Genomic DNA, 27,745 nt, shown 5'->3' with positions numbered 1-27,745 from the left:
AGTGACCATCTAGGGATGAGCCCTGGGCGCAGAGCAGCAGTTTAAGACGCTCCTCTGTCGCTGAACTCTCGCCCGTTCTGTTACATGTGAAGTGTTCAGATTCAAGACAGATAGAGACTGTGTGTGTCCCTCGTGTCCCTCGTACAAATAATGCCAAAAAGTCACATCTCAGAAAAAATATTTCAGGCGTCAGACCAAATAACTTAAGGAAAATAACAATCACAAATGACACAAATATACAAATGAATAAACACGTAAAATGTGGACTGCTAAACATTAGAGCAATTTCCTCCAAATCGCTCTTAGTTAATGAATTAATTAGTGACTATAACATAGATCTTCTAGCTCTAACTGAAACGTGGCTTCAACAAGACGACTACGTCAGACTAAATGAGTCCACCCCACCCACCCATGTTAACTTTCAGACTGCCAGGAGCACAGGCCGAGGTGGTGGTGTGGCAGTGATCTCCCACTCAAGCCTACTCATGAGCCCTAAAACTAACAATGCATTTCACTCATTTGAAAGCCTTATGCTGTCGATCACATGTCCAAATATGAAAAACCAAAAAGGAGTTTTGTTCATAGTTATCTACCGACCTCCTGGTCCCTATTCAGAGTTTTTAACAGAGTTTTCTGACTTTATATCAAACTTAGTGTTAGCCTGGGATAAAATAGTTATAGCTGGAGACTTTAATATCCACGTGAACATGAGTGATGACGCTCTCAGTAATGCCTTCAGCGCCTTGTTAGACAGCATTGGTTTCACTCAGAATGTAAATAAACCGACTCACATTCACAAGAACACTCTGGATCTTGTCCTAACGTATGGAACAGAGATTAGTGACCTCATTGTCCTCCCTCAAAACCCTATATTGTCAGATCATTTCCTAATTACCTTTCAGTTTATTCTTAAAGATCATCCAGTCCCACAGAATAAAGTTATAACGAAAAGGACAATATCTGAAAAATCTATCTCAAAATTCAAAGAAATAACAGAGCCAATATTCAGTGACATGTCATGTGATCCTGCTGAGAACAGCTTTAGTCCCAGTTTAAGTGATCAATGTGTCGACTTGACCATGAATTCTCTGAAGTCTGCTCTTGACGTTGTAGCGCCGTTAAAACAGAAGGTCATTAGGCCAAAGCGCGCCTCCCCATGGTACAACCAAGAACTGCGTTCACATAAACAAAGAGTTAGAAAGTTAGAGGGATTATTTCGTCGCTCTCACACCGAAGAATCCCTAAAAGCATGGAAAAGTTGCCTGCTGTCCTATAAGCAGGCTCTGCGTAAGGCCCAAACCAGATATTATTCAAATCTAATAGAAGTCAACAAAAGTAACACTAAATTCCTTTTCAGCACTGTAGCTAGGCTAACAAACTGTCACAGTGCAATAGAGCCCTCAATCCCAGCTACACTCAGCTCTGATGATTTCCTCCTATTTTTTAACAATAAAATAAAAACAATCAGAGATAAATTAGATGAAATTACCCCCGCTATTAGCCCTGAACTAGCCCAAGCTGTAAATCTAACGTCCCATATAAATCCACCTGTAAACCTAGAAAGGTTCACAGCTGTTGATCAAGCAGAGATAACTTCAGCCATTATGTCCTCTAAAAGCTCAACTTGTGTCCTAGACCCCATTCCAAGCAGACTCCTCAAAGACATTCTTCCCCTAATTATAGACCCTATTCTTAATATAATAAATACTTCACTCGAAAGTGGCTATGTTCCACAGTCCTTCAAACATGCAGTCATTAAACCTCTTCTGAAAAAGCCTAATCTAGATCCCGACCTATTGGTAAACTACAGACCTATTTCAAATCTTCCCTTCGTCTCTAAAATCCTTGAAAAAGTTGTAGTAAAACAGCTTTGTCGCCACCTGCAGGACAATAACTTATTTGAAGTTTTCCAGTCAGGGTTCAGAGCCCACCACAGCACTGAAACTGCACTAGTTAAAGTCACAAATGATTTGTTATTAGCCGCTGACGATGGACTGGTCTCAATCCTGGTTCTGTTGGACCTCAGCGCAGCGTTTGACACCATTGACCACAACATTCTACTGCAGAGGTCAGAATGTGATGTAGGTGTCAGAGGAACAGCCCTCAGCTGGTTTAAATCCTATTTATCTGATAGGTTCCAATTTGTTAATGTAAACCAGAGCTCCTCACCAAGCTCTAAAGTAATTTATGGTGTGCCACAGGGTTCGGTACTCGGTCCAATTCTGTTTACTCTTTATATGCTGCCGTTAGGCAACATTATCAGAAAGCATGGCATTAACTTCCACTGCTATGCAGATGACACTCAGCTGTATTTATCAATGAAACCTGATCAGAGCGATCAAGTAGACAGACTTAGTACTTGTGTGAAGGAGATAAAAACCTGGATGACACTAAACTACCTGCTTCTTAACTTATCTATCTGAGCAGATAGTCACACTGGACAATGTTAGTGTAGCCTCTAGTTCTACTGTAAGAAACCTTGGAGTCTTATTTGACCAGGAGCTCTCATTTAAAGCTCATATAAATCAAGCTTGTAAAACAGCCTATTTCCATTTGCGCAACATAGCCAAAATCAGAAGAATCCTGCCTAAAAGTGATGCCGAAAAACTTATCCATGCATTTGTAATGACTAGATTAGACTACTGTAACTCCCTGCTTGCAGCGTGTCCTAAAAGCTCCATAAAAAGCTTTCAACTGGTTCAAAATGCAGCAGCAAGATTACTAACAGGAACAAAAAGAAGAGAGCACATTACGCCAGTGCTGAAGTCTCTTCACTGGCTCCCCGTCGAGTCTAGAATCAAATTTAAAATTCTACTCTTGACCTACAAAGCCATAAATGACATGGCCCCATCCTACCTCAAAGATGCTATAGAACCATATCATCCAAACAGAGCTCTTCGCTCTCAGAATGCTGGCCTTCTGGTGGTGCCAAGAGTCTCTAAAAGTACTGTAGGAGGTAGAGCGTTTAGCTACCAAGCTCCTGTGTTATGGAATCAGCTCCCAACCCATGTTAAATATGCTGACACCGTCTCTTCATTTAAGTCCAGGCTTAAAACGTTCCTCTTCGAAATCGCTTATGGTCAGACTAGTTAGGAACAGAAACATAAACCCACAGCTTTAGCTACGCTGCCCTTGGAGTAACTATGCTGGGGGAAGTATGACAGCTTGAGCACTATCCTCTTCATCTTCTGACTACTTATGCTATCAAACAATATTTATTTTTTAATTCCACTTGCAAACTGTTCACCGCCTTCTTTTTCTTTCTCTCACTCCTGAGGACCTGTGGACCCAGATGCCCCTCTCCTGGTGAAGTGGTCCCTGCCCTGTGTGGACGGTCCCTCATCTGCCTGAGGAGTGGGTCCAGTTCGCCTCAGTCGGTCCCTCATCTGCCTGAAGAGTGGGTCCAGCTCGCCTCCGACGGTCCCTCATCTGCCTGAAGAGTGGCTTCAGTTCGCCTCCGACGGTCCCTCATCTGCCTGAAGAGTGGCTTCAGTTCGCCTCCGACGGTCCCTCATCTGCCTGAAGAGTGGGTCCAGTTCGCCTCAGTCTGTCCCTCATCTGCCTGAAGAGTGGCTCCAGTTCGCCTCAGTCGGTCCCTCATCTGCCTGAAGAGTGGCTCCAGTTCGCCTCAGTCGGTCCCTCATCTGCCTGAAGAGTGGCTCCAGTTCGCCTCAGTCGGTCCCTCATCTGCCTGAAGAGTGGGTCCAGCTCGCCTCCGACGGTCCCTCATCTGCCTGAAGAGTGGCTTCAGTTCGCCTCCGACGGTCCCTCATCTGCCTGAAGAGTGGGTCCAGTTCGCCTCAGTCGGTCCCTCATCTGCCTGAAGAGTGGCTCCAGTTCGCCTCAGTCGGTCCCTCATCTGCCTGAAGAGTGGCTCCAGTTCGCCTCAGTCGGTCCCTCATCTGCCTGAGGAGTGGCTCCAGTTCGCCTCAGTCGGTCCCTCATCTGCCTGAAGAGTGGCTCCAGTTCGCCTCAGTCGGTCCCTCATCTGCCTGAAGAGTGGCTCCAGTTCGCCTCAGTCGGTCCCTCATCTGCCTGAAGAGTGGCTCCAGTTCGCCTCAGTCGGTCCCTCATCTGCTTGAAGAGTGGCTCCAGTTCGCCTCAGTCGGTCCCTCATCTGCCTGAAGAGTGGCTCCAGTTCGCCTCAGTCGGTCCCTCATCTGCCTGAAGAGTGGGTCCAGCTCGCCTCAGACGGTCCCTCATCTGCCTGAAGAGTGGGTCCAGTTCGCCTCAGTCGGTCCCTCATCTGCCTGAAGAGTGGCTCCAGTTCGCCTCAGTCGGTCCCTCATCTGCCTGAAGAGTGGCTCCAGTTCGCCTCAGTCGGTCCCTCATCTGCCTGAAGAGTGGCTCCAGTTCGCCTCAGTCGGTCCCTCATCTGCCTGAAGAGTGGCTCCAGTTCGCCTCAGTCGGTCCCTCATCTGCCTGAAGAGTGGCTCCAGTTCGCCTCAGTCGGTCCCTCATCTGCCTGAAGAGTGGCTCCAGTTCGCCTCAGTCGGTCCCTCATCTGCCTGAAGAGTGGGTCCAGCTCGCCTCAGACGGTCCCTCATCTGCCTGAAGAGTGGGTCCAGTTCGCCTCAGTCGGTCCCTCATCTGCCTGAAGAGTGGCTCCAGTTCGCCTCAGTCGGTCCCTCATCTGCCTGAAGAGTGGCTCCAGTTCGACTCAGACGGTCCCTCATCTGCCTGAAGAGTGGGTCCAGCTCGACTCAGACGGTCCCTCATCTGCCTGAAGAGTGGGTCCAGCTCGACTCAGACGGTCCCTCTTCTGCCTGAAGAGTGGCTCCAGCTCCAGTCTCCCTCGTGTCCGTCTGTCCGTCTGTGAGAGTCGGATCTCTCCTTCACTGGAACTCCTCCAGGTTTCTACGCTTTTTTCCCAAAGAGGTTTTTTTTGTAGCTTTTCCTGGCCGAGAAGGAGAGTCTAAGGACAGAGGACCCTGGGACATCGTCCCTCGCCACCACAGACATTGTCTGACTTCATTGCCACCACAGACATTGTTGATTCATTTCTCCCTGTGGCCCTCAGAGGCAACTGTTATAATCAAATCAAATAAATTGATTTGATTTGATTTGATTCTCAGCAGAGCGCACAATGCGCTGTAGCAACATGTTAATATGTATAAGTACTCTCATGAATAATTATTTTTTTACTGGACAAATTGACCAATGTATTTGAATATGTATTTTATGGACTGTTTGAATAGTGCAAAGCTAAACTGGTAGGTCATGTATACTCTTTATGTTGTGTGCGAGTGTATTTGGACTCTGAAGTGATCACATAATTGAATGTGTTTTGTTTGCACTGTATTATATATTCCTGTCAATCAGGCACTGCAGATGGAAATTCTTTTTTGTGCTTTAAGTCTCTACATTGTCCCACCAAATTAAGACCAAACAAAACTAAACTTGCTCCTGCTCAAAAGCCGCTGCACCTTCGCTTTCATTTTAATTACATTCTAACGTATAACTACATTATTTTTTTGTATTGAGATTTATATTGCATTTGGATTTTAATGTTTTTACTATTGCGAAGTATTTTGAGTTACTTTTGTATGAACTGTGCTCTACAAACAAACTGATTTATTGATTGATTGATTGATTGATGATGATGCAGCAGCACATTGTTATAGTGATAGAATCAGAGAGAAATCCGGGTTGAGTGTGAACAGAGCCAAATCAAGCAATGTTCTGGGACTGAAGTCTGTATGGATGTGGGCCACTGCTGAGTGTTCTGGAAATATGCACATGGCAATTTACTGGGAACTGTGTGTGAACGGGGCTGTAGAAACCTCGAGGAGAATAACAGTGAAGGAGAGATCCTACTCCCACAGACAGTGTGAAGTTAGCCCTCCGTACTGTCCGGTTGACCCCAGAATGATGACAAACGTTTGTGCATCATTTGAGCATGTTTGTGCACACATTAAGGCCAAGGTCCATATGATATGCTGCAAACTCATAAGAAATACCTTGTGTATTAATAATATGTTAATTGCAAAATGTCCCTTCAAAGCTACATAGATATTCTATACGCTACATACGGTCCAATTGGGAAATACATCCAGCTGGAACCAAAATATTTCATAAAATTCTTCAGAACGTAGTGATAAAGTGAGTGCTGCACGGTTGAACTCTTGAGATGACCTTTCGTGGCAGTGGATCTGAATCTGCTCCGAGTCTAAAACAGTGCATTAGACAACAGCGTCCTCTAGTGGGAATACACTTTTTTTCAATAATGTGCTTGATATTGTTATAGCTCAACCTGTATTTTATCTGATCTTTACAACTCGAACCACAGTCTAGCATGCAATGTATTTAGGCCTTTATGTTCCAATCTTTAACTTGCCTGTTGTTGGCTCTTAGTTGTCACTTCCTTAAATCACGCAAGTCTCGTGAGCCATTGTTTCTTTCCTCTTTTGCCCAGTTTGTTGCGGTTTGGTGAAAGACCTGGCTCTGCGCCCCGGGGCCCCTCCTCCTCCTGTGTGTGCCCTCTGTGAGAAAATGGGGAGCAGGAATGCACCATGGGCCGGATGTATGTGGGCCACAGAGATGCCAACTGCCCTGCTGAAAGAACAGACCTGCATGGGTTAAAACACTTCAACTGGTCTGTTGTTTTTACTATATGCACTTTCTGTCCGTCGAGTAGAAGCAACAGTAGGTAACGTTCTGAGAGGATGGAGGCGTAGAAGGAAAGAGGAAAGGTGCAGAGGGAAAGAGGAGAGGAGAAGAGGAGAGCTCAGGGGAATAGAAAAGAGGGAAAGAGGAGAGGCATAGAAGGAAAGAGGAGAGGAGGAGAGCTCAGGGGAATAGAGAAGAGGTACAGAAGAAGAAGAAGAAGAAGAAGAAGAAGAAGAAGAAGAAGAAGAAGAAGAAGAAGAAGAAGAAGAAGAAGAAGAAGAAGAAGAAGAGAGGGGAGAGCTTAGAGGACTAGACGAGAGGTGCAGAGGAAGAGGAGGAGAGGAGGAACGCTCAGGGGAATAGAGGAGACTGGTACAGAGGAAGAAGAAGAGAGGGGGAGAGCTCAGGGAAATAGAGGAGACTGGTGCAGAGGAAGAGGAGGAGACCACAAATCAATAAAAGACAAACCAATAAAAGCCTTTTTCAATGACAATGGCACAAAAGATAGATGTCATTTATATTATTTAAACTCTCATTGTTACTGATATTTATGGTTTGTATTAGGCTGTATTGATACTGACAAAAACTATTGCAATTTTTTAGCATAATCTTAATGTCAACATTGTGTGGAAGATGACAGCTGCTCAACCATGTCATGGTAAAAATAACTTATTTTGTCTTGGTAACGAAACAAACAAAAGTATTTAAAAAGATGTGATGACTTTCATTATAGGCAGTGGTTCTCAAACTGTGCTACACGAACTCCTTCCAATATTTGCTTAATTTAGAAAATGTAGTTCAATTTTAGACCGGGATGGGCCTTAGACCTGAAAAATTCCTGCTTTTGACAAAATGTTTATGAATAAACTCACAACATTACAATGAGTTAGATATTTTGACATGTCAGTCACCACATTTAAATCTTGAAAATGCTCAATAAAAGACTATAAGCCATAAATGAGATGAATTGTGTGGCCTCTGATTTCACTGCCTCCCCATCACGTGCCACCACCCACCCCGCTGTGGGGAAGGCTGTTACTGAGGAAAACCTTGCATTTATGTCTGTGATTAATTTCCCGAATTTTAAATAAGTGCAATTTGAAGCCGACACGTTCATTACACACAGCTCACAGAGAGAACACGTTTAGCTCAGCCTGACACCAACGTGGATCACTCTTTTTTCCTGCAGCGCGTCTGTGCGTATTTGGCTTTAAAAAGTTCAAGTCATTAGTCTGTTTCTTTTGCCCATTGAATTGGTCCGCGCTCCCGTCTCCTGCTCATTGTTATTCTGTCCAGGCGAGCGCGGGGGGGGGGGGGGGGGGGGACAAGGAGCCGACTGTGGGACACCGCCGCTGCCGCTGCCGCCGCTGCTGCTGCTGCACGGGCCTGTGGGGGGGCTCTGCACGGGCCTGTGGGGGGGGCTCTGCACGGGCCTGTGGGGGGGGGGGGGGGGGGGGGGGGGGGGGGCTCTGGATGGAGAGGGTCGCGAGGGGCACAATCTCAATGTTGATAAGCGGCTCAGTGGTGATGAGGAGAGGTAGCGCCGAGTGGCACCAAGTATTTGACCTCAATTCCTGAGCGCAAAGTTTGGGAGAAAAAAGGAGAGAGAGAGAGAGAGAGAGAGAGAGAGAGAGAGAGAGAGAGAGAGAGAGAGAGAGAGAGAGAGAGAGAGAGAGAGGGCCATGTGAAAAAGGGGTGTGGGGTGGGGGGGGAGTGAAGATTTAGTGCGCCGTCCCGTGTGCGCAGCGACAACAACCCCCCACTAACTCCAAAAAAAAAAGAAGAAGCAGAGAGGGAAAGTATCTGAAGAGGACAAGAGGAGAGACGTGTTGCGCTGCTCATTGAACACACAAGAAACGCGCTGGAATAGATTTGTACAATGAGGTCAAAAAAGGTAAGTGGCTGTATTTATTTGAGCTGGATGTTTTTTTTTTTAAAAGGCCGTGTTTCTTTTGATCAGGGTTTTTGGGTTTGGGGCATGAGGTTACGTGCCAATTCTGTGAGGAAAAAACATGTAAAATGGGTGTTTTCTGATGATCAGTGGTGACTTTACTGACAATAACCCATTTATAAGTTTGCACGACACAAAATGGCTAATGCTTGTCTGCGTGTTTAGTGTTAATGTCCTTTACATCACGTCTAATCTTTTTTTTTCTTTTTTCGAATCAACCTGAGTTTTGGTCTTTAGTCTTATGTGCAAACACGTTGAGATACAACAAATAGGCTGCTTTGCAATGTCATGCATCTTCTATTAAGGCCATTGGCACCTGCAGCATTAACTCTATAAATCACTCATTAAACTTAAACTCATAAAATATGCAAATTACTATTGACTCGAGCTCAAGTAAAAGCCTCTGACATGAGGAGAGTTTTTTGAGTTCTACTTGTCAAGCTATTAGAGTTTATGGCTTTTTATTTACCTCCCTGCAGATCATTTAGCACATAATGACAGAATTAAAAGTGCAGTATGCCACCTTTCTGATGGGGGTTTCCATGGAGACGTGTTATTGCTTTGCCTGCATTGTCACATGAATCTATTTTGCAAACTACAGGTGTTTTTTCCTCTTACCACGAAGGTGCTCACCTCTCCACAGATGCGACCTGTAACTTACCCCGGTCGTGTCCCTCGTTCGTCTCCATGAAGATGAATTAATGCCATACTGTGGGACATTCCCATCTGCTTGGAGACAGTGGCACAGTTCATCTTTTACCTCTGGTGCTTTTCCTCACACCGTTTCCCTGACGACGACGACGACGAGCTTTGGCGACCTCAATGAAGCAGGAATCTGTTTTCATCGTGTCACGTTCAGTCAGATGAGCCGGAGCCACATTTTCACTCGATCGCACTGTCAAAACACGTCTGAGCAGCAAAGTCCAGCACATTTTTGGCCTCAAATCCAGACTGGAAACGCTCCAGCTCCAAACGCAGCTCCTCTTGTTAAAGAATGTGTTTGACTGTTGACTATTTACAGTGAAGTTCTCTATGTTACCGTGACTACACCCAGCAATTGTTTTAATCTAAATACATCACAAAGTCTTTTAATTTTATAAAATGTGACAATGTCTCGACAAAACAAAAAGATCTGTTATTCTGGTAGAAAAAGTTGGAAAGGTTGATCTGGAAACTATTTGTATCAAATTCATCTGTAAATTTTGATTTGATTTCAAAAGCTTTGTCCAGATGAGAGATTACACTTATTTGACATATTATGCATCAAATAAACGGCGTTATTGATATAAAATGACTCACGGTAAACCTTTGTGTTTTTTAAATGCTTTAAATGCTTTGATATTCCATTTTAGCTTTAAAACAATAGTTTTAAAGTCATTATTATATGTCTCACTTATGTCTGTTTCAGATTTAATAAACTGGCAGCGTCTAATCAGTTGAACATTTCTTATTTTCGTCTCTCAGGGATTTCACATATTTCTTCTGTAAATGCTACATGTGAGTTTGTTGTTGCAAACATTTCTTAGAAGAGTATTTCCCAAATTGTTTAGTTTTATGTTCATATTTTAGGCCACTTAAAGAATGTTGTAATAGTTCAGGTTTAGACTCTGTTCAGAACCTGTCTAGTCCTGGTTTAGTTCTTATCAATTAGTTTAGTTCTGGTTTAGAATGGCTTCTCAAATGGCTGTGCCACATTAGTTCTGATGTTGTCCCAGTTTAATCTTGCTTTAAGGTGCGTTCATTATCATTTCATCAAAACTGGAACTAAATTGGCACTAAACGTGGAACTAAAGTTAAACTAGACTAAAGCAGACAAGAACAAGGACCAAACCAAGTACATCTGGACTAAACTGAGAAAACACACAGCAGGAGAAATGATAAAATGTTTAAAATGTGCCATAATATCACTATTTTTTCCTGCTTCTTCTCTGTGTCTTACAGCTTTCTGACGACTGCAAAGCGTAGGCCCGAGAACCTCTCTGCAGAACCTTTTGAGTCAAATTCAGGAGACAAATAAAAACGGAAGCATGTCTCGGACTGAAGAAGTGAACAAGATGACCGAAAATGTCTACAAGGTACGCCGTCGTCTGGTTTTGATTTAGTGCTGTTCTATTTACTGCTAAAAGTTATTGTCATTTATTTGCTCAGTTTGTGCTTTATTAAGCCACTGTAGATTAGACAGAAAATGGCTTTGCTCCAGATTTCAAAGGGCAGCACAATATAGCATGACATCATCTATTTTTGGTCACGCAACCTTTGTAAACACGGCCCTGATAATAATAATGAACATGTTGTCTTTTTGCCAACAGGGGATTTTAGAGCAGTTCAACCCCAGTTTAAAGAACTTTGTGGTCATGGGGAAACACTACGAGAAAGCACTGACAGGTTTGTTAAGCACCGCCTAATATTACTAGTTAGTGATGATTAAACTTAGTGAGTAAATGGCTGTTTAGGCGCATGAAAAACTGTATTTTTTGGGGGAAAAGTGTTCTTGAAGTGCACAGTAAACCCCCTTACTGCTGTATCTGTAAATTTGAGTTTGTTGTATTTCACAGGAGTCACAGTCGCTGCCAAGGGCTACTTTGATGCTCTGGTGAAACTGGGCGAACTCGCCAGCGACGGTCAAGGCTCGAAGGAACTGGGTACGTTTATGCTTAAGGCTGAAGGTTCCAACAGCAATGCCAGTTATGTCGGCTCCATTTGATGCCACGGGCTGAAACCGGGTAACACTGACTAGTTTTATTGTTAAAGAACATAGAACTTGTTATGAGAAAGATTGTGTAAACCTTTACGAGCCTACAAGCTGATTTTACATACGTACATATACATAAAACTGTGCGTAAAGTAACTAACTAACTAACACACAAACTTTCCCATATTGTCTCTCTAAGCGCTGCGGTTCTAAAAAAGTAAAAGTGGCTCGTGACAGAGAAGAGACAGTTTTCAGAGTTCAGAGTTTGTCGTTCTGTAACACCACAGTCAGGGAGAATTTTGATGTCACTAGCTACTCACTAGCTTCAGCTAAAACAGCGCTAACTGATTCCTCAGACTGCAATTTTTTTATTTTTTATATTCACCGATTGTTTCACAGATTGTGATGCCGTGTTATAAACGGATTTAACAACACGTAGTTACACTATAGTTACACTGTTACACTTTTTTAACGCGCTCCTCGTTGTTTAATCCTCACTTACGCCGAGGCCATTGAGGTTTGCACCGCTAACTGCAGCGCGTTAAATTTGTACTTACAAGTAGTTCCGGCAGCAGTTCAACCACTTTCTGTATCATTACGCCGCAGCGGGCAGCACAGCAAGGGATAGACCAATGCTCAACTGCTGTGTGGGGACTAGCTTCATGTAGGACACAGAAATAACTTAAAATCTCAGACATTCACTGATGGTAAACAGGCTTTTCAGAGTCACAAGTGAGATATTTCAGTTTGTGGCCGAGTGTTGTGTAAGCTCATCAAACAACTCTGATCCCTGCGCCGCGCAGTTCTAACGCACCTCGCGGAGTACGTTAAAGCTGTTAAGTGCACGGCTTACGTCCGTACACGTGTTCATGAACAAGACGTCCAGAAGTTCACTTAAGCCTTTCAGAGCAGAGCACGGACCACGTTAGGACTAAACCGTAACAGGCTCTGAAACCAAACCTGGAATGGTCTCGTCCTGGTTTAGACCTCGTTTGATCATAAGGACTAAACATGGACTAAACATGGACTAAACATGGACTGAACATGGACTGAACATGGACTGAACATGGACCAAACATGGACTAAACATGGACTAAACATGGACTAAACATGGACTAAACATGGACTGAACATGGACTAAACATGGTCTAAACATGGACTGAACATGGACTGAACATGGACTAAACATGGACTAAACATGGACTAAACATGGACTGAACATGGACTGAACATGGACTAAACATGGACTAAACATGGTCTAAACATGGACTGAACATGGACTGAACATGGACTGAACATGGACTGAACATGGACTAAACATGGACTAAACATGGACTGAACATGGACTAAACATGGACTGAACATGGACTGAACATGGACTAAACATGGACTAAACATGGACTGAACATGGACTGAACATGGACTAAACATGGACTAAACATGGACTGAACATGGACTGAACATGGACTGAACATGGACTGAACATGGTTTAAACTCTGACCGATGCCACCAAAGGAACGCATGTTTAGAAGAAGCTAAAGCTAAAGGTGGGATACAGTATGCCTCGTGATGGGGAGCACAGGAGCGGCGAGGAGGAGCTGACAGCGCTGTGTGCTCAGAGGAGAAGAAATGTGGCCGGAGAAAGTGAACAGGGGGAAGTGGAGTGAGTGGGGTCATTGTTGAGAGATTAACAACACCACATGGTCTCATTGTAATGCGGCAAACAGCGGGGGAGGCACGGGGGCGAGAGGGCCGCATGCCAACCAGCGCACACTACAGAGCCGTGTGACCAGGGCCTACACGGGCTTCACAAACGCCGAGGTCCATCCGGGTTGGCCCTGGTTTAGCGCTGGGTTATAGTCCCGGTTTAGTCCCGGGTTGATCCTGGTTTGGAGCTGGCGCGGTTCTGGAAGTTCACGCTGAGAAATGAAACTATTCACACCCTCAGTAAATAATGTATAAATGTAATGTAAAGTGCATATGTCAGGTCAGAGGGCACTTTCACATTTCACTAAAACGTAGTGACCACATTTATATTTCAGATTTTACTAAACATTTTGCCTGTTTGTCCCCAGTTTGACCCTTTTTGTAAAGTTTATAGTTGCACTTCCTGGTTGGTCATTGGCAGCAGCTGTGACATAGGTAGAGGTGATTCCACAACGGTTACATAGCAACCGTACTGTAAACGAGAGCCCAAATCCAGATAAATTACAGATGAACAGTTATGATTTGACACACAATAATACCATATAACACCTTTATTTTGTTGTATGATTGTTTAAACTGTCAGAAAAGTGTGTCAGTCAAGTGTGAAATGTCGCTGTGTTTTGACATCTTCTTCTTCTTTGGTGTTTTATGGCGGTTGGTATCAATAAAGTGTTACATTACCGCCACCTACTGTAGTTGTACGTCTCAAATGTATGTTTTTACGTTATACAGGGATTGTGTTTAAGAACTCAGCTCTACTTCCTGTAATTTTTAACTTTTATTTGTCAAATTTTCTTCACAAATTGCAACATTACAGAGGTAAAAATATAATGTATATTTACCACCAAACTAAGTCATTATTAGACAAACAGGAGCACCTTCATATTGATTTGAACAGCGTTTAATAGAACTACACAGTAAGATATGTAATTTACTTAACTTTACGTTATCTAGTCTAGTTAGCTGTTATTTGTTCTGAAAAACATGCTACTATTGTTACTTTTGCCAGCTAAATACACCGTTAAGTACACTGAACCTAAAGGCCTTTGCAAACCGTGAGATACTTTGAGATTAGTCCTCTTTTGGTTTTTGTTTGAATGACTTTTTAGGACATGTTTCAGATAAGTTCAGACGTGTCGTGACCCAAAGTTACACCTCAGTCCGTTGAAATGCTAAAACTCTTCTAATCTTCACAGGAGATACATTATTTCAGATGGCAGAGGTTCACAGGCAGATCCAAGTGCAACTGGAAGATGTGGTAAGAGAGCACATTATTTTAATGTTTTAATTACACATTTTGAAAGACATGAACAGTGCGAACACAAAATCCAATGTTCTACCGGATCAACTTTGCTGTAAAATGCACTCGAAACAATTTAATGTTGAATTTACGCTGTTATGTCACCTTTTCTAAGCTATTGTTTTACCCTAATCCCAATTATCTTGTGACTCTTTGCAAGCGCTTTTGGAATTTTTACCTCGTTTAATTTATGTTGCAGAGAAAACGTTTGACTTTGTGCAGGTTTTTGTTGTTTAGTTCAGCTGCAGTGTGATCAAATTGTAACACAGGCCAATAGACTGTACGTGTGGAGGTGCAAATGCGAGGAACAGCTACGCGCGATGATGATACAATATTACAACTGTATTTAGTCCAAAAAAAACCTCTGCTCTGTTTTTTTTTGTCCCAGTTGAAGCTGTTTCACTCCGAACTATTGTCTCAACTGGAGCAGAAGCTGGAACTGGACATCAAATACCTCACTGTAAGTCTGAGGCAGCTCAAGATGATAAAGCCTGGCGCGTTTCTCCTGCGTGCTTTTGTAACGTTTCCTTTTCTTTTTCTTCTTTTTTTTTTGGTTTTGTTTAATTAATCTAAGTTGAATTCTCAAATAACAATTCTGTTTTCTTTTTTACATTCAATTGTATGAATGAAAAGGAGCAGAAAGAAGTATAAAACTCTTCATATCTTCCCCCTTTTCTCAACAAAATCCTTTCTTACTCATTTTTGTCGCTGTTAAGGTGCTAAAATGTCGTACTTGATAGTTTGAAACATCCAGGGTTTTTGACGTTTTATTTATCTCTTGTCCCTTATGCAAGTTTTTTCCAATGCTTAAACATCGCATGCATTTTTGGTATACTGTATTTTCCGGACTATAAGTCATTTCATAGTCTTTTTTCATAGTTTTGGCCGTATTGCGACTTATACTTATATTTATATTTATATACTTATACTCCGGAGTGACTTATATATGTTTTTTCTTCTCTATTATGCATTTTTTGGCTGGTGCGACTTATAGTCCGGAAAATACGGTAGACAATTTCTTCATATTTCTTCTTCTTTGGTGTTTTATGGCGATTGGTATCCAAGTGTTACATCACGGCCACCTACTGTAGTTGTACATCTTAGACTTATCTCTTATCTATAATTATAAAGACAGTGGACATGTTGTTGTTGTTGTTGTTGTTGTTGTTGTTGTTGTTGTTGTTGTGTGTGTGTGTTTGTATTTGGTCCTCACTCCGATTATCCGATGCGAAAGCCCAAACTGGCCTCCCACTTTCACACTAACGACCAGTGACGCCTCTCGCTCACGTTCAGGCCACGCTGAAGAAGTACCAGGGCGAGCGCCGGTCCAAGTCGGAGTCGATCGAGCGTTGCCAGTCGCAGCTGAAGAAACTGCGCCGGAAGAGCCAGGCCAGTCGACACCCCAACAAGTACGGAGACCGCGAGATGCAGGTAACGCCGCCCCACCCACTGCGAGCGTAGTGAACACATGCGCCACGTCACCTCCCGGATGAGTGAAGGTGTGGTGGAAAAGTGGTGCCGTGTCGTGCCCGCGGTGTTCCACAGTACAGCATTAAAACCTCTAAAAAACACTGCCACTCGGCCACGTTGCGGCTCATGTCCGTCGAGCTGCGGGTTTTCGGGGTTTGTTTTTGCAGTAAAAACATGAATGCAAGATTGACACACGTTTAAAATGCCACATTACGAAACGTTCAAGGCAAAGCGATAACATCTCCATGGAAACAGACACGTCTCTAGAACGGTGACAGTGCACCTTTAACACGTAGATATTCCTGCTGTGTTATTACATTTAAAGACGATAATGCTTAGACTATAACAGAAGTAAGCAGACTTGTTTTGTTTTAGGACAATATTTGCGATTTAAAATGTCCAAAATATGATATAATATATGATAAAAATAATAATGATCCACGGGGGCCGTAGATTGGAACTATGTATTAGACAGAAGCACAAAGAGTCTTCTTTCATTTTTACTTTGTTCATTATAAACCTGTTTGTTGTTGATCTAAAAATACTTCGCTCCATTGACTCCTTGAAAAATGGCATTTCACCGTGAGAGAGTTTTATTTACTTGTTTTTATCGTTGCAAAATGAAAAGTCACAAGAGAATACAGAGCGGAGGTGTGGTTTTGATCTGTGTTGAATTGAACGCGGTGCATCCTGGTTAGATTTTTGCTCTGACGCCGGTGACTGAAGGCTCCTGAGATCCAGACAGGAACATGTAGAGGGCCATTTTGAGCTCACCTCAACTTGAAACTAGACGCTCTGCAATGGCAAGAAGCCGTCACGAGAGACTGCGTAATGCGTGGCCATAATCTGTACAGTTGCCATGGCAATGACGTCACGCCATGATGGAGATGTCGCTGTCAATGATGCTTTAAGGCAGCACAAACACCAACATTGCCACAAATCGGGAAAAATCGCAACGTTGACGATGGATCCCGAGAAAACAATAAGACCGAGGGATACAGAAAGTAACAGCAAGAATCAGACGATGATTATCTACAAAACGAACTTGTCGGACGAGACATGTGACCTGTGATACGTGCAGGGTTTCTATAATAATTATAAAGTTACAAGAACCAATAGTGACTGTGTAATTTCACTCAACACTAACGTAAAAACATGCATGAATCAGTCAAGCCCTTTAACATGTTCAATACATCTAAAGCTTCCACTCTTACAGCAGATTAAAACTGGGGCAGATTAGATTTGTAAAGAACAAGTAACTACAGAGCGGCACAAAACGCTCATTGACAGAAATATCAATCCTGTAAGTAGCTGAGTGGATTTGAAGCTGAAGCAGAGCAGACCCTTCTAAATGGCCAGCTATGTGTTTTCCATTAGTTGGATTGTAAATCTTGTCCTATAGAAAAGGTCGCCACATTGTGCTGCACCGCATGAACTTTGCTTTGGACTTGCTGCAAAACCAAATGGCTACTCAAGGGAAAATGGCTCCAATGAAGAATGTTTACCTTGTTTTGCATGAATCTGTTTTTACTTTGTAGATCACACATTTTTTTAAATTCCATTTGACTCATTTAGAGGATTTAGAACGAATACAAAAACAGAACAGCACAAGAGATAAAAACAGGAGAACAGAAACAGCAAACAGAAATCCAAAGAAAATGAATGCACATATAATCCAAAGTAAACATCCCATTTTGTCCAAAGTCTATAAATTTATCCATTTCCAAATTAAGTAAGATTGTTATTTGTGGAATGTCTGAAATAGTATGTGATTTCACTGTAGAGTTCATCTTTTGGAGGAAGAAACTTTGTGAAAAAATGTGTGAAATGGCAATATTTCTGTGCAGATCAATCCAGTCAATAAGAGGAACATGTTTCCTTGTTGTTGTTGTTGTTGTTGTTGTTGTTGTTGCGATATACTTTCTCTCTTATTAACAAAAATAATAAATCTTCCAGAAAAAGAAAGACGTATTGAACTTATTTGACTTGTGTTGACAGAACTTTTGCAGCAGTAAAATCTGCCCAGATCAAGAACAAATATCCCTGATGCGTGTAACATGTTTTTGTGACGTTCTGCTTCAGTTCGTGGAGCTGATGAGCCGTCGTCAAGGGGAGCTGGACGCTCTGGTTGCCACGGGTTACAGGTCGGCGCTGACAGAGGAGCGTAGACGATATTGTTTCCTGGTGGACAGACAGTGCTGTGTCACCAAAATACTCATCAACTACCACTCAAAGGTGAAGTACACGGAATATATCCACACATAAATACAAATACAACACAAACACAACAAATATCTACATTCCTGGTGTCTAGGCTTAATTTAGAACACATTTTATTCACATCTTTGTCCTTTGAGTTTAAAGGGACAGTAGAGTGCAGTTTAAAGGGACAATAGAGTGCAGTTTAAAGGGACAGTAGAGTGCAGTTTAAAGGGACAATAGAGTGCAGTTTAAAGGGACAGTAGAGTGCAGTTTAAAGGGACAATAGAGTGCAGTTTAAAGGGACAATAGAGTGCAGTTTAATGGGACAATAGAGTGCAGTTTAAAGGGACAGTAGAGTGCAGTTTAAAGGGACAATAGAGTGCAGTTTAAAGGGACAATAGAGTGCAGTTTAAAGGGACAGTAGAGTGCAGTTTAAAGGGACAGTAGAGTGCAGTCTAAAGGGACAGTAGAGTGCAGTTTAAAGGGACAATAGAGTGCAGTTTAATGGGACAATAGAGTGCAGTTTAAAGGGACAGTAGAGTGCAGTTTAAAGGGACAGTAGAGTGCAGTCTAAAGGGACAGTTTAAAGGGACAGTTTAAAGGGACAATAGAGTGCAGTTTAAAGGGACAGTAGAGTGCAGTTTAAAGGGACAGTAGAGTGCAGTCTAAAGGGACAGTTTAAAGGGACAGTTTAAAGGGACAATAGAGTGCAGTTTAAAGGGACAGTAGAGTGCAGTCTAAAGGGACAGTTTAAAGGGACAGTTTAAAGGGACAATAGAGTGCAGTTTAAAGGGACAGTAGAGTGCAGTTTAAAGGGACAGTAGAGTGCAGTTTAAAGGGACAATAGAGTGCAGTTTAAAGGGACAATAGAGTGCAGTTTAAAGGGACAGTAGAGTGCAGTTTAAAGGGACAATAGAGTGCAGTTTAAAGGGACAATAGAGTGCAGTTTAAAGGGACAATAGAGTGCAGTTTAAAGGGACAGTAGAGTGCAGTTTAAAGGGACAGTAGAGTGCAGTCTAAAGGGACAGTAGAGTGCAGTTTAAAGGGACAATAGAGTGCAGTTTAATGGGACAATAGAGTGCAGTTTAAAGGGACAATAGAGTGCAGTTTAAAGGGACAGTAGAGTGCAGTTTAAAGGGACAGTAGAGTGCAGTCTAAAGGGACAGTTTAAAGGGACAGTTTAAAGGGACAATAGAGTGCAGTTTAAAGGGACAGTAGAGTGCAGTCTAAAGGGACAGTTTAAAGGGACAGTTTAAAGGGACAATAGAGTGCAGTTTAAAGGGACAGTAGAGTGCAGTCTAAAGGGACAGTAGAGTGCAGTTTAAAGGGACAATAGAGTGCAGTTTAATGGGACAATAGAGTGCAGTTTAATGGGACAATAGAGTGCAGTTTAAAGGGACAATAGAGTGCAGTTTAAAGGGACAGTAGAGTGCAGTTTAAAGGGACAGTAGAGTGCAGTCTAAAGGGACAGTTTAAAGGGACAGTTTAAAGGGACAATAGAGTGCAGTTTAAAGGGACAGTAGAGTGCAGTCTAAAGGGACAGTTTAAAGGGACAGTTTAAAGGGACAATAGAGTGCAGTTTAAAGGGACAGTAGAGTGCAGTTTAAAGGGACAGTAGAGTGCAGTTTAAAGGGACAATAGAGTGCAGTTTAAAGGGACAATAGAGTGCAGTTTAAAGGGACAGTAGAGTGCAGTTTAAAGGGACAATAGAGTGCAGTTTAAAGGGACAATAGAGTGCAGTTTAAAGGGACAATAGAGTGCAGTTTAAAGGGACAGTAGAGTGCAGTTTAAAGGGACAGTAGAGTGCAGTCTAAAGGGACAGTAGAGTGCAGTTTAAAGGGACAATAGAGTGCAGTTTAATGGGACAATAGAGTGCAGTTTAAAGGGACAATAGAGTGCAGTTTAAAGGGACAGTAGAGTGCAGTTTAAAGGGACAGTAGAGTGCAGTCTAAAGGGACAGTTTAAAGGGACAGTTTAAAGGGACAATAGAGTGCAGTTTAAAGGGACAGTAGAGTGCAGTCTAAAGGGACAGTTTAAAGGGACAGTTTAAAGGGACAATAGAGTGCAGTTTAAAGGGACAGTAGAGTGCAGTTTAAAGGGACAGTAGAGTGCAGTTTAAAGGGACAGTAGAGTGCAGTTTAAAGGGACAGTAGAGTGCAGTCTAAAGGGACAGTTTAAAGGGACCGTTTAAAGGGACAGTAGCGTGCAGTTTAAAGGGACACTAGAGTCCAGTTTAAAGGGACACTAGAGTGCAGTTTAAAGGGACACTAAAGTGCAGTTTAAATGGACAATAGAGTGCAGTTTAAAGGGACAGTTTAAAGGGACAGTAGAGTGCAGTTTAAAGGGACAGTTTAAAGGGACAGTAGAGTGCAGTTTAAAGGGACAGTTTAAAGGGACAATAGAGTGCAGTTTAAAGGGACAGTTTAAAGGGACAGTAGAGTACAGTTTAAAGGGACAGTTTAAAGGGACAGTAGAGTGCAGTTTAAAGGGACAGTTTAAAGGGACAATAGAGTGCAGTTTAAAGGGACAGTTTAAAGGGACAATAGAGTGCAGTTTAAAGGGACAGTTTAAAGGGACAATAGAGTGCAGTTTAAAGGGACAGTTTAAAGGGACAGTTTAAAGGGACAGTAGAGTACAGTTTAAAGGGACAGTGCAGCTTTGGTCAGTCAGTTTTTGTAGAGCCCAAAATGACAGATTTCACAGCAGAAAATCAAACAATGACACAGACATCGGTCAGTAAAAGACAAGTAGATTAACCAACAATATGAATGGAGCAGAAACTAACTTAGACCTGGTTTAGCTCTAATCTAGACCTTGAAAAGTCTCATTATAGACCCGGTTAAGAAAGCCACGTTTTTCTCTGATGCGGTGCTTGGCGTGAGAGGCGTGAGAACAGTTTCATGTGTGAATAGTGCTGAGTTTAGATCATCACAAACCTGTTCCTCCTCCGCTCAGGTGAAGGAGCTCCTGGGTCAGAAGTTGTCGTCCTGGCAACAGTCCTGCTCCCAGCCGACCAAACTCCCGGAGCGCGCCCTCAACCTGCTCCGCCACACGGCCCCCCAGAGCGCCGCCGAGGCCCTCAGGCTCAACAAGGCGGCACAGGCTGAACAGGTCAGTAGTATCGAATATCGGACAGCAATCGATACTAAAACAACTGTAGTATCGATAACGGGGCTGATCCATCACTCTAGCGATTGTTCTTTTGACTAATAAATTTGTTGTTTAGAATGTGAAATGCATGTAATGATCAGATTTTTACTCAATTTGACTGAGAAAAACTGACAAGTGAAGATGACGCAGTTTTAGGACGTCCTGAATATATATTATATTACAGAGCAAATCGCTTTTCGATCAACAAACTCTCAAATGACACGCGCCCTGTGTCATAAAACATCTGTTCATTGTCCTGATAACAATTATTCCTTGACAAAATCAGTTCACAGTTATCTCAATAATCGATTAACTTGTTGCAGCCCTAATCGATACTAATATCATCATAAATCATGTTAACAGGACCAATCGTGACCTTTCGTGAACAGCTTTAGAGTTATTTTCAGCCAAGTGCATATGACAGGTTAGACTACACATTTCAATATAGTGACCAAATTTTATTTTAGATTTTATTAAACATTTTGCCTATTTGTCCCCAGTTTGATTAGATTATTTTCTTTTAGTGCATCCCTGCCTGGTCCATATCTCCGTAATATTCAGAACTTATTTTCTCAGATCCACAGAGTTTAATGCTTTGCTTGTTGTTTCGCTATGTTATTTAGTTTTTCTTTTTCACTCTTATGTCTCAATGTTTGTTCTGACACTAACAGACTACACATTTATCTGATTGGTTAATAGGCTTGTTTGGATTTTTGTACCATCGGGAGGTGGGCAATATGTCAAAATTTTGATAATATTATGACTGTCGAAGAATCGTTTGTAGTTAGTAAAATGCTACAAAAAGAGCTGAGTTAAGATAATGAAGTATAAAGGTATAAAGTGATATTTCTGAACTTTTTAACATTAATTTGACAGACATTTCACATTTGTCTGATAATTAAGCTCAACTAAGACCTATAAAAGACACTCGTTTTAACACATTTCTAACATAATTTTGTTTGTTTTTCGATATCTCTCACCCCTAACCGAAGGGATCCAGGAGAGTCTCACAAATGCAAACGTATCAAATGATCTGTTTGGATGTTTCCAGAGACTGTCGGTTCAGGAGGTGCCGCCGCTACAGAACGGGGAGTCGGGTCGGCCTCAGCAGCAGCAGCAGCAGCAGCAGCAGCAGCAGCAGCAGCAGCAGCAGCAGCAGCAGCAGCGCTCGGGCCCCTCAGCCTCTCACAGCGAGCCCTCTTTGTCCCAGGACTCTCCCCAAATCGCTCATTCCTCGTCTGAGTCCGGAGGAGCCACAGGAGGATCGTCGTCCGGAGCGTCTCCACAACACTGCAGCACGCCGCTCTCTGAAGGTGGGCAACGTGTCAAATCTAGTGTATATTATTCACAATAGAGGTTATGCACAGACTTTTTAAAAATACTCTTCAACATTCAGACTGAGAGTGGCAGAATGATAGGCAGCACAACTGATAAAAGGTGTTTCTTTGCTTTTATTTACATTGTTTACATCGGCCGTGGAGCTATTGTTTTGCTCAAATCCACTTTGTACGGCAAAATATTAAAGTAGTGAAAGTAGTTTCTCTGTTGTTGCTGCGACTGTAGAGCTGAGCTAGTTTGTTTGAGATTTAGGACACTCAATTTCACATTTTACCAGTGTTTTGAGCTCTTTTTAAATACACGTCATTGACTCTAATACATTTTTTCCACTCACTGCTACAATTCAGAACGCTGTGACGTCACCTGCACAACCTCTATAGTAATAGTTGTTTTATCGTGACCTGTAAAGTGCTGTACAATCACAATGAACTGGCTTTGGTGTCCGTAGGTGGGGCGGGTCCTTCCGTTTCTCCGCCCCTCGGCTCCTCCTCCGGCGGCTCCTCCTCCGGCTCCTCCGCACAGCTCCTCTCCACAAACACGTCCAACCTGTCGCCGTGCCTCATCCCGTCCACCGTCATGCCCCTGAGCCAGCTGGCGGCGGGCTCCGGCTCCACCCAGGGCATGACTCTCCCCATCACCCACAGCGCCCCGCACAGTCCGCCTCTGCCCCACAGCGCGCCCCTCTCCAGATCCATGACGCCCGTGCCGCTCCAGCAGCAGCAGCAGCAGCAGCAGCCTTCACTTAACCCGTGGCTCCTGAAGGGGCCCGAGGTGTCCGCCACGGCCACTCTGCCGCTGCCGAGACGCCCCGGGGCAGAGAACAGACACACAGGCTTTCACGGTAAAGGTGTTTGGGTGTTTTGAGCTCAAACTTTATGTGTCAAACGCATTTCAATTTGTTTTTGCAGTCGCCTCGCCGGGGCTTCACAAGATTGTGAATTAAAACCAACAGGAAGTGTGAAAATCAGACAATGAAAAAGTAATTGCGCAATAAAAGACTCACCAGCATTCAGGAAATAAAATAATGGACCCTTCTTCTCTGCAAAACTTCAAAAAGGGAGATGACTTGGTCACTGTTGCTCAAACATTACAACATAAGGATAGTTATTGATAACAAATTATAATCATAAAAATAGCCCAAAAAAAGTACACTTATTATAGATGTTATGTGTAGAGATAAAATTAAATATAACTAAATATAAACTAAATATAGACTGTATGCAAGAGGTGGGAATGGTAACTTTGACATGACATGAGTTAATCTTTGACATAAAGCTGACTCGTTTCAAGTTTTATGACTATTGAAATTAATTTAGTCCTGTATTTTTAGTTTTTAAGCATTTTCTGTATATTCAAATGTGTTTTTGTATCGGTTACATTAAGATTTCAGTTACGTCCAGGTAGATTCATTAGATACAATAATAAATTAAGCTGCAACTAGACCAAACCAGTAGCTTCTTCAGGGCTTTCTTCAGTATTTACAAAAGAAATGTCTTAAACTAAAATGCTGCCCAAAGTCATTCTGAGGAAGAGTTCAACCCACACAAGGAAAATATAAAACACACAGAAAATACAAATGACAAAAGTGAAACGTATTGATTAATAATTATCTCCGATTTCACAAACAATACAAATGAAACATGCACTTGCTGCTGCTGTGACTTCTTCTAAAACAGGGGTTCCCAAAATAACTATGAAATCAACTCGGGAGCAAAATGTCAAGAAGTTTATTGTGTTATCCGTCCCAATGTCACTAAAACACACACAAGAATTCAATGTAATAGATCTAACATCACATCTTAAATCCAGTGGTCTTGCACTGACAACTTTCTAGAATTTCCCAGACGCAGGGGCCAGTGGAACTCAAAATTAGACTCACAATCTTGCAGTATAAATTTGCAGTATTTTGTTTGACGGACAGTATGGTGTTGTTACGATGAAACCAGTGAAACGTCTTTCATCTCGGTCTCTGTAGCAGGCTCCACTCTGCCTCGACTCCTGCCTCTCTTGGGCCCCACTCGCGTCGAGGCCCAGTTCGCCCACACTCCGGAGCCTCAGGCCGGGGTCAGCGGCGGGGCCTGTCTCCTGCCTTTTCTGCCCGGCGACAACATCACGCTTCTGATCTCTGAGCCGAGAGACGGGTGGCACTACGGGCAGAACGACCGCACGGGACGGTACAACGGACGTTCATTTGATCACACGTTAAAGTCATAACTGTCTGCTTTTAAAATGTTTGGTTCTGTGCTCGTTTCATCACAGAAAAGGCTGGTTCCCTTTCTCCTACACGCAACATCTCAACAGTAACATCGGCAATGTTGAAAGGTAAAGAAAGAAATGTAAAAAATCGAATAAAAGCAGTTTGTAGATTTCCAGAACGTTCCTCTATACAAATACTAAAGTTGTTTTATTTATTATTTCAAAAACACTTTCCGTTCAATCGGGGGGGAAATAGTTCTTACAGTTTTTTATTTTAGCATTATGTTTTGGAATATGCGTTTTTTTGTACTGCATAAAATAAAGGTATCGGAGAAAATATCCTGTAAAGACGCCGAAATACAGTACTGTATACAATTAAACTGCAAAAACTGTTAAAATTCCTTATTTGAGTCAACTTTTTGCGCTTAAAGATTTTTTTTAAAGGTTCTTATGGATTCGAATAAGGAGTCTTTTATTTACAAGTCACAATTACTGCACAGTATAAATTAGTGTAGAATAAATATAAATAATATAAATAATATAAATAATATAAATAATGTAAATAATGCAAACAATGTAAATAATACAAATATAATAAAAAGTGCATTTGGATGAACATCAAGTGTAAAAGTTATTTCATTATCATTTCAAAATGTTTTCCCCTGAGTCAGAGCTCTATATTTCCTGTGTGTTTTTCTTGCAGTCCTCTGTTGTTGTCTAAAGTGAACAGCACCAGCACCGGACAGCTGGACAAGCTGTGTTCGTCCGGGCTCGCCGCTCTGACCCCGGAGTCCGAGGAGGAGCGCGTCGTGCCCCCGAGGATCAGCAGCTTTCGCCCGCGGCCATACAGCATCGCCGAGGGCAACAAGGTCAGTACAGCCAGCTTTCATATGCCCCGAACAGAAGTCCTTATGTCAACGCTTGTCCCTCTGGTGTGCCACAGATCTGTGCAGCGCTGGGCCCGCCACCTCCATCACCGACCAGGTTTGTGTCAGTTTGAAACCAATAGTTCCCCACAGTTTTACAGCAGAGATGACATAGAAACACTTATTTCAGAAAGTCTAGGCCGTCTTCACATGGCACACGTTTTTTTGATGATTTTTTTTCACAAATTTCCATTCATGGAGACTGATTATGATCAGATTTGTGTAGTTAAAGGATTATTAAAATTATAGTTAAACTGCAAAATCTAATGTGAGTAATCTAATTCCTTTCTCGTCACGGTCCCTCTGATTACTCACATAGGATTTTAAGGTTTTCATGTCATTTAAATCCTTTTAACGGTCCACAATACAGATCATGATCAGATTTTTGTGTGAACATAGTCAGTGTTAACAGCCCAAATAAGATTTTTTTGGAATGCGACTCAAGCCACTTTCATATAGTACTAAAACAGATTTGAATTGGATCTTTTGCAAATTGACTTAAATCTGAACACACGGATCACATTTAATCTGACGTCTACTCAAAAGTTATGTTTTTAAGTGGTGCATTTTTTCACTGGAAAAGGCAGGATTACACAATAAAAGGCCTGCCAGAAAACAGCAGTGAAAGTGAGGTTTTAATTTGTATTTGGGGAATGAAAGTATGACAAATATGAACTATTCAGTTGTTTTTATTTTAGGTAAAAGATGAAGATGATTTTTTGAAAACTAATTATTGACAAATTGTGCTGGTCACTAAATCACTAAGTCTTTCTCATAATGTGACAAAAGAATAGCTCCTGGTTCTAGAGCATCCTCCTCTGCACCTCAGGACACTTCAGGGCTGTGACATGAACATTTTAATTGATTTGAATTGAGCATCAAGACCTGCAGAGTGAACGTCGTCCAAAAGTATTGTTTATTTACTCTTTATCGTTCCAATTTGTTTTGCGTTTCAGGCCTAATCCTTTCGCCCACATCCGCCTCAGAAAAACAGTTACCAACGATCGCTCCGCCCCCATCATAGAGTGAGTTATTTGATCAACAAGAACGTCCAACCTGATTATGTCCTCAGCGCTGACCGGGTCCTGGAAATGGAACCGTGTTGCTCAAAACGGTTTGAAATTGTTCTCCTTAATCTGCCAGATATAAATGTGATAACACAACTGATTTTGCTTTCATAGCAAATAGATTGAGAATACTATGTAAAAATAGATATAAAATGTATTTTGATGACATATTTTCAGCGTTTGTAGACTATATCTTAAAATGCAGATATTTTGTTTTTGCAGATAAAATATAGTGGTTTTCTTTAGGTGATGTAGGGACTGGCTCCAAATAGAAGACTTTTAGTATTAAATGTTGATGTTATAATGACTGAAGAGGACAGGCTCCTGCTTCATAAATATTATATACACTTGATAGATAATAAAAGATAATAAAATGGTCAAGGCCATTTCTTCACTTTCAAATGACTGTAATAAATGACAAGTTCAGTACAAAACAACGTTACATATTGATATCTGTAAAAAAAATTATTGGGAAAGTAATCTTTACTTAATTTTATTTAAGTATAACATAGAATACAGCGTTGTCATTTTGATTGTATAAAGTCTGTCTCACATTTTCTGTGAACATTTAATATGAATATTGATAACTGTAATGCTAAATTTTTAACTATTTGTCCTCAGTGTAAACCACAGCACCAGTAGAAGATTCTGATGGTTACTAATTGATCTCTTGAAAGGTTTTTTGATCAAATAAATGTTTTTTAGAAAGAATGTCAAGAAGGTTGTTAAAAGAAAATTTAAAAAATGTCTGGAAAATGAATGAGCCCTGGATTCACAAGAACTGTAAAAGAAAGATTGAAAAGAAAAAATATATTTCAAGAAATGCCATTTGAACGTGATTGAGAAAGTAAATGGGAAGTGAATAGTATGGTTTGACAAGTCAGAAACTTACATTACATTAAAATGTAGTTAAGTTTGTCTTGAGCTGTGAAATAAAATTGTAGAAATCATCCCTAATGAATTGTGTGTTACACTATTATTTCTATTCTGTATAAAACAAATCATGTGAAACTGGAAGTATGAGCACATTAGATATATAATGTTGCAACAGTGACTTCAAATAAAGCATAACAATCAGTTTGTTCACCGTCTTTTCTTCATAATGTGAGCATCACAGTGGTTGAGGTATGGCGGCTT

General features: G+C 41.9%; 1 protein-coding gene across 1 annotated transcript; it reads left to right on the top strand.

Moving 5' to 3' along the window:
* The first annotated feature begins 8,404 nt into the window (after window positions 1-8,404).
* On the top strand, window positions 8,405-27,690 carry LOC140373660 (BAR/IMD domain-containing adapter protein 2). The gene is made up of 16 exons (XM_072460271.1): window positions 8,405-8,503; window positions 10,502-10,635; window positions 10,870-10,945; window positions 11,116-11,202; window positions 14,156-14,217; window positions 14,648-14,719; window positions 15,553-15,690; window positions 17,812-17,964; window positions 20,887-21,042; window positions 22,133-22,394; window positions 22,868-23,260; window positions 24,398-24,593; window positions 24,679-24,741; window positions 25,319-25,484; window positions 25,559-25,599; window positions 26,498-27,690. Exons 2-16 carry the CDS (start codon window positions 10,588-10,590, stop codon window positions 26,568-26,570), a joined length of 1,986 nt encoding a protein of 661 aa, XP_072316372.1. The 5' UTR covers window positions 8,405-8,503; window positions 10,502-10,587; the 3' UTR covers window positions 26,571-27,690.
* The last annotated feature ends 55 nt before the right edge of the window (window positions 27,691-27,745 follow it).

Source organism: Eucyclogobius newberryi, unplaced genomic scaffold (genome assembly GCF_026437365.1).
Source record: "Eucyclogobius newberryi isolate DKJ021-1_F unplaced genomic scaffold, fEucNew1.0.hap1 SCAF_3, whole genome shotgun sequence".
Lineage (NCBI taxonomy): Eukaryota > Metazoa > Chordata > Actinopteri > Gobiiformes > Gobiidae > Eucyclogobius > Eucyclogobius newberryi.
This window is presented reverse-complemented; position numbering and strand designations above follow the sequence as displayed.

Coding starts and splice junctions, on each gene's coding strand:
- LOC140373660 (XM_072460271.1), top strand. CDS start 10,588: ATGTCTCGGACTGAAGAAGTGAACAAGATGACCGAAAATGTCTACAAG. Junction 23,261..24,397: donor CAGACACACAGGCTTTCACG/GTAAAGGTGTTT, acceptor TCTCTGTAGCAG/GCTCCACTCTGCCTCGACTC. Junction 25,485..25,558: donor GCATCGCCGAGGGCAACAAG/GTCAGTACAGCC, acceptor GGTGTGCCACAG/ATCTGTGCAGCGCTGGGCCC.